Source organism: Orycteropus afer, unplaced genomic scaffold (assembly GCF_000298275.1).
Source record: "Orycteropus afer afer isolate SDZICR_OR568_19922 unplaced genomic scaffold, OryAfe1.0 scaffold00114, whole genome shotgun sequence".
In the NCBI taxonomy this organism is placed as follows: domain Eukaryota; kingdom Metazoa; phylum Chordata; class Mammalia; order Tubulidentata; family Orycteropodidae; genus Orycteropus; species Orycteropus afer.
In genome coordinates this window covers 3,117,630-3,125,081 of record NW_006921701.1, presented here as the reverse complement: position 1 = coordinate 3,125,081, position 7,452 = coordinate 3,117,630, and the positions used below count along the sequence as shown (strand labels likewise).

Genomic DNA, 7,452 nt, shown 5'->3' with positions numbered 1-7,452 from the left:
ATACACTGACCTAGACTTTACAGACTAGTCACATACTAGTTCTGTGGCCTTGGGCAGGTTACTTAACCTCTCAGCTGGTTTCTTCCCTTTGAAGAAAATAGGCATCAGATGACATGAGGCGACAGCTGCTTGATAAATGCTAGTACCCTCTTCCCAGATGAACACATACAGGGATTGACAAGTAAGGCAGACTGAGCTGGGCAACAGGGTAAGTAAACAATAGCCAATGCCTGTCCCTTTAAAGAATCAGCCAGACTGTTCCATAAGCTTTTTGGAAAAGATGACCTGCTTTGAAATTCTATCTTGGTGGAGCCATGATTACTTCTCTGTTTTGGAATCTCTGACTTCCTTGCTCACAGCTTGTAGGGACAGCTCTGGGAGCCTAGGGGGTGCATGACTAAGGAAGGATGAGCAGCTGCTGCTTGTTGAAGTAGGTGGTTGGTTGGGAGGCAGGCAGGTAAGATCAAAGCAGCATATAGAAATACCATGTTTTTTCACATGAATCACCCACATAAATAACACACATGTACATTTAACGTTCACAGTGTCATAGGAGGCTGATGTGCCAGGCGGTTGTATGGTTTGCAAAAAACCTTATAATGTGCTCATTCATGTAAAAATACAGTACCCAAACTCCATTGCTTTAATGGCATCATGTGTCCAAATCATTGCCTAGAGGGAAACCTGGAAAACTTTTCTCCAGGCACTCCAGCTCTTTTTCTTTACTCCTGATTTTTTTTTTTTTTTTTTTTTAATTCTTAACTTTATAAAGTAGGGAATAAGATGCACATTTGTTGGCCAGGTGCTTTTCATTAAATTTTAAAAACACTTTCTTGAGCATGCCGCACGTTTGCACCCCTCTGTGTCTGTGCCAAAGGAGTGGTGCAGTGCTTAGGCGTTTGGCTGCTAACCGAAAGGTCAATGGCTCAAAACCACCAGCAGCTCTGCAGGAGAAAGATGAGGCAGTCTGCTTCTGTAAAGATTTACAGCTTTGGAAATACTGTGGGGCAGTTCTACCGAAATATGGCAAAACTAAAACCAAACTCACTGCGGTGGAGTCCGATCTGACTCACAGCGACCCCTCCTTGGTTTTCCAAGGCGGTATCACTACGGAAGTAGATTGCTCCATATTTTTCTATAGGGAGGGTCACTACAAATCAGACTCAATGTCAGAGGGTTTGGGTGCTTGTGCTTCTGGTGTTCTCATCAGTAGAAATGCTGTTCCTTTTGCATAGCTGTACATTCAATCCCTGCAATTGTCTTTCATTATCCACGGGGGATTGATTCCAGAACATCCCCCCCCCACACACATACACACAGATACCAAAACCCTCCTATGCTCAAGTACCTTATATAAAATGGTGTAATATTTGCATATAACCTATGCACACCCTCTGATATATTTAAAATAATCTCTAGATTGCTTATAGTATGTTGTTGTCGTTGTTATGCACCGTAGAGTCGGCCCCGACTCATAGCGACACCTCCTTGGGCTGCCGAGGCGGTATCACTACGGAAGTATATCGCCCAACCTTCCTCCCAAGGAGTGGCTGGTGGGTTTAAACCTTCTGGTTAGCAGTCAAGTGCCTTAGGCACTATGCAATGTAAATGCTGTATAAATAGCACTTTATGCTCCATCTTAGCCTTTGAGGGATTGCTTTGACCACTTAATTGTGCCCCCTTTCAAAGTTTTCCATTGGTGTTTGATTGAATCCACAGTTGCTGAACCCACAGATATGGAGGGCCAACTGTATATGTAAAGTGCCAAGTCTAGATCTGTATAATTACTAAATAAATAAGGTGTTTAATACGTGGTAGTTATTATAATTTAGAAATATGAAGTGGATCAGGTGATGGTCTGGGCAACCTATTTCCCCTTATTATTAGATCCAGATATAAGGAGCCCTTATGCAACAATGGTTAAGTGCTTGGCTGCTATCTCCCACCAGCCACTCCACAGGAGAGGAGACCTGCAATCAGCTCCTAGGAAGATTGTTGTTGTTTGCCATCGAGTCGACACCGACTCATAGCGACCCCTCCTTGGGTTTCTGAGGCAGTATCACTACGGAAGTAGGATTGCCCAACTCTCCTTCCAAGGAGTGGCTGGTGGGTTTGAACCCCTAGCCTTCTGGTTAGCAGTCAGGTACCTTAGGCAATTATAGCTTAGAAAACCCCATAGGGCATTTGTAGTCTGTCACACAAGTTTGAATTGACCCAAGGGCACCTAACTACCACAACAACAACACAACAGATCTAGACATACCCAGGGGAAAATCAGCCTAGTATTTCAAAAGTTGCTTTGCATAGCTATTTTTGGTTGATGGATATTACATAAATGCATAATGATATTTACAGTGTGACTCAATAAAGACTTTAAAGGGGTTTTCCACTTTTCACTGTTAGGATTTTACTGATGAGAGTCCCATATTTTTTTAATAGATGTGTCCTCCTACCTCAGAAAGTCTTCTGACCCCCAAACCGGGAGCTTTGGACAGTGTCCTGCCTGAGGTGATAAATTCTTTGCTCACTTTTCCTTTGTCTTTCCCTGGCGGCCTCTCTTGCCTGAGGTCTTATCTTGTCTTCTCCAGAGGTATGTTAAGTGCTCTGCCAGCCTGCCTGTGTGCCTGGCCTGTTTTCTCTCACTGCCAGTACCTCTTGGATTCCAATTCCAAACATGGTATCCATCTGGGGTCACCCTTCCTTCCGGTGCCAAGAGAGACGCATTCCAAATGGAACACAAATGTGCCTCCGGTGCTGGGCTCTCTTCATTCGGCTTGGGGACAACAGAGAGCAGCAGGCTGTGGTCATTTCGTTCCACACTACACTGAAGATTTCAGTCCCACAGCCCACCTTTTCTTGGGAATATTTAGTTTTTCTGCTAAGAGCCAAGTTTGAAGACTGACCTAAGAAAACAGGAGCTAAGAAAGACCGCCAGAGCTCTGTGGGGAGAAACAGAGCTGAGGGAGAAACAAAGAGATAAAAGAGTGAGTGAGCGAGCGAGGGAGGAAAGAAGCTTTTAAATTCCACATGAAGTGTACTACTTTCTGCCATTCATTCCCAAAGCCACGGGAAGCATTCCTCCCAGGAAAGGAAATTGTAATGAGAAGCCGGAGGTGAGAGACACCTGGTAGGACAGATATCTCATTTCCTTAGTATTCTATGTGGAGGCAGTTTTAAAGCTCAGCAAGGCTTTGGGACATTGAAGATGAGCACCAATGGCAGCACGGTGGGCCAGCTCCTCTTGCAGAGGCCAGTATGCATTAGCTGGAGTCAGGATATGGAAGGGGCTGTCTACCACCTGGCCAACTGCTTCTTGCTCCTGGGCTTCATGGGGGGCAGTGGGGTGTATGGTTGCTTCTACCTCTTTGGCTTCCTGGGCACAGGCTATCTGTGCTGTGTGCTGTGGGGCTGGTTCAATGCCTGCAGCCTGGACATCATCCTGTGGAGCTCCCTGCTGGTAGTGGCCTGCCTGCTTCAGCTGGCACACCTGGTGTACCGCCTGCGCAAGGATACCCTTCCTGAGGAGTTTGCCCTCCTCTACAAGACTCTGTGCCTGCCCTTGCAGGTGCCCCTGCAGGCATACAAGGAGATTGTTCACTGCTGTGAGGAGCAGGTCCTAGCTCTGGCCACTGAGCAGACCTATGCTGTGGAGGGTGAGACACCTATCAACCGCCTGTCCCTGCTGCTCACTGGCCGGTAAGCTACTCTGCCATTGCCCAGCATTTCTTTTCACAGCCCACACTTGTCATTGCCCAGCATGTCCCTTTCTATTTTGTGCCCCCTCCCACTGAGGGAAGCACATGGCAAGTTAAACAGACTAAAATGGATTTTCTAAGCATAAGCATGTTTCCTCTTTCTTAGTATTTTCCAAGAGGAAATCAGATCATGAGGCATCTTCTTGGTTGTTAAGAGGGACTATGTGTGCTTGGTAACAGAGGTGTGGGATGAGTGTTGCTTGAGCCTTGGCCTGAAATGACCACACATATGCACACACCCTCTTCCATGTGCCAGGGCTAAGCTTCAGCAATATCTCTGTAAGCCTTTTGGGGAGTGCTTGTGGAAAAGTGAACATTTCAATAACATTAATTCATTTTTTTCTATATGCAGTCAACAAACACTTGCTAGGTACCAACTATGTGCAAAGAACAATACCAGAAATAGAGGGATTGTTCCTAACCTCTGTACCTTGCCAGGGCACCTAGGAAGTGGCCCCAGTTGTTCTGGGGATAGCCTGCACAGACTTTGTATGGTATAGCCATTCTCTATACAGCCAGTTGTGTAGAGGAAATACCTCTTGTCCACTTTTCCATTCCTGGTTGTCCCATTGAGTTTCTTATTGACCAAGAGGTCAACTGCTATACACCTGAGGGGGCAGACAGTGAGAGAAGAGTGATGCCCACACTTGTCTCACTGAGAACTTGGTGAAGGCATCTTGCTCCTTTTAAGAAGGCTGACAGACATTGGCAGAAATGGCCTTGGCCAGGATCAGTTTGTGCTGAATCAGTCTGGATAGCCATTGGTCTATGTCTTCTGAGCAAACATTATGGGCCCTGTATTACGCACTTGGTAGGGAATTGTGGGTTCTTGGACTTGTATGTGAGTCTGGGCATCAAACAATAACCAACTTAACCTGGATATACTTTGGCCATGTTGTCAGAAGGGACCATTTCTTGGAGAAGGATATCATGCTTGGTAAAGTAGAGAGTCAGTGAAAAAGGGGAAGACCTTCAACGAGAAGGATTGACACAATGGTTGCAGTGATGGGCTCAAGCATAGCAAGGATTGTGAGGATGGTGCAGGACGGGGCAGTGTTTCCTTCTCTTGTACATGGGGTTGCTATGAATCGGAGCCGACAGCATCTAACAATAACAACCTAGATATACCTAGATGGGGGCCACAAAAAAGAAGCAAAGCATTTTAAAAGCTATGTCCTCAATTTTCCCCATGTTCTGGTTTGTTATCTCTTTTCTGAGACCAGCACAATGAGGTAGAAAAGGTAACTAGTAATCAGAAAGCTCTGATTTCAAGGAAAAATGAAGTCGGTTAAGACTGACTGCCAAAACCAAAAAACCAAATTACTGACCTTTTGGTTAGCACCCCAATGCCTTAACCACAGTGCCATTACTAATGTTGTTGTTATGTGCCGTTGAGTTGTACCCGACTCATAGTGACCCCTCCTTGGGTTGCCGAGACAGTATCACTACGGAAGTAGATTGCCCAACCTTCCTTCTGAGGAATAGCTGGTGGGTTTGAACCGCCAGCCTTCTGGTTAGCAGTCAAGTGCCTTAGGCACTATGCTACCAGAGCTATTACTAATAGTAATAATAAACATTATGTATTAATTTGCATACTCCAAATTGCTAGATGTATATGTTTTACTTTTATTTGAATTCAGGGTTATGCAAGCTGTACAAAGTTTTGCTAGGAGGCATTTCATTTAGAAAGGTATAAATACAGTTGTTTATAAACAAATACAAGTGTAAATACAAACACAGATGTCATTGTAACTCTGCTCCAAATGTTTGCCATTTACAATTCCACGCTTAAAATAAGCACAGTGTAGGGAACTTGCTCATTAATGAGATCCATGATGTTATTTGTTCCTCATGGCTCCTCTGTCGAGGGGTGAATTGGAACGAGTGGGAGAAGTGCCCCCCCCCCCACCGTATGGGTGCTCATCTGTTGTAAGCATATTATGGCTTTTGTCTGTTCTGATGTCTTTGTGTGATGGATTTACCATGAACTTGTATAAGACCACTTCCTGTGGTCTTATACACTCTCAGTGTGGCTTTTCCTAGTATTCTTAGCATCAAAAACTGAGTCAGAAATTAGACAATGGTGATGTTGTTTTTTTCTTGCTTTTTCAAGGTTTAGAGTAAGGGTTTTGTTTTTCTTGTTTTGTTATCTTTCAATATGAGCCTTAGCTTTGCTAAGTTAAAGGTGGGGGAAAAGGCTTCTAGTCTATGACCAGCCTCTAGTGTTATAGGAGACTTATATTACCTTGGAGTGGTTACAATGAGGAACCAACACCTCAAAGCAGCAGACAAAAACCCTGTGCTAGGAAGCAGGACCCTCTTTTGCAACCTCCCCTGTTTCAGACTTGTCTGGAGTCCTTTGCTCAAACCTCAGAAGTCTTTTTTTGTTTTATTTTAATAAGGGTAGCCAGTCCCTTTCAAGACAGAGAGGTGATGTGACTTGCTCAAAGTCCACCACACAGTTAAGCTGTTTTTTCTGTTAGAGAGTTTCTGTCATATAAAATTCAAAGCACAAATTCCATGTGTACAAACTCTTGAGTAGGCAATCAACTCCTCAAGTGTGTCATGTAGGAGAAAATTACCTGTTGTCCATGAGATCAAGAATGAAGAGACGATATACCAATGTCAATGGCTTCAGTGAGCCATGTGGGCTCATTAGAGGTCACTCACAAGCTAAGAAGTTTATTACTCCGTGATGGCTTGCTTGGATGACCAGATTCCTCACCTAAAGAGATGGCATAAGGATTTGATGTATGCTGCAGCAGCTTTGTTCTCTCCTTTCTTAGAGAAGCCTTTCCTTGAGATCTTGCTCCTCTTTTATAATGACACAGGTAAGTTTGTTCAACATTCATTCGTCTGTTCCTTCCTTCCTTCCCTCCCTCCCTTTCTCTCTCCTTTCCTCCTTCCCTCCCTCCCTTCCTTCCTTCCTTGGTTCATTCCACAGATATTTATTAAGAGTACTATGATAGGGACTAGGGATACAGTGTTAAATACAAAAAAAATATCATCCTTGTACTCACGGAGCTCACAGCCTATCAAGAACATCAGGAGTTAAGGTTTGGCATACTGGTTAATGACAGACATAATATTCCCAGGGAGAAATGCAGAGGGTGATGAGAGCGTGTAACCAGTGATCTGCTTTTCTGGGTAGGTCAGACAAGACTTCCTGGAAGAAAGGATGTTTACGTTGAGACCTGAGGAGAACATGAGCATGGGGAAGAGGTCCAGCTATAGAGGACAGAGTATGTGAAGACCCCGAGGCAGGAAAATATGGTGCTTCATTTTCTCTTGTATCCTTTCATTACTCAGGGAAGTTCTGCCTGGTTGTCTATATTACCTGGTGGGAACAAGTGTGTTTCTGCTATCAGAGGCTATGGGCTGACTCTCCACATCTTAGTTTGTTTTGAGACTTATATCCCCTTCTGTCTTTCATCTTTAAGTTATCAGATAATGGGCAATACCTTATTAATTGGTGATGGTCTTTGGTAATTTGTATGGCCACATACATACCTAGGCATTCATTAAGAGTAAGGTTCAGGAGTACAAATATCCTATTGACCAGAACTCAGTTAAAAGGCTACATGTAGCTGCAAAGGAGAGAGAGAAATGTAGTTTTTAATTTTTCTTTGAGGTTACCCTATGATTTATAAATTTATCCCCGAGTTTAGAACAGTCCATTCTATCTTTCAACTTTCTT

General features: G+C 44.1%; 1 protein-coding gene across 1 annotated transcript in view; it reads left to right on the top strand.

The window, feature by feature from the left end:
• The first annotated feature begins 3,205 nt into the window (after nucleotides 1-3,205).
• The window catches only part of POPDC2 (popeye domain containing 2), a 38,517-nt gene continuing 34,270 nt past the window's right edge, over nucleotides 3,206-7,452 (top strand). Inside the window, exon 1 of the mRNA XM_007943869.1 lies at nucleotides 3,206-3,696. Within this exon, the coding sequence (XP_007942060.1) occupies nucleotides 3,206-3,696 (491 nt within the window). The remainder of the gene's footprint in view (nucleotides 3,697-7,452) is intronic.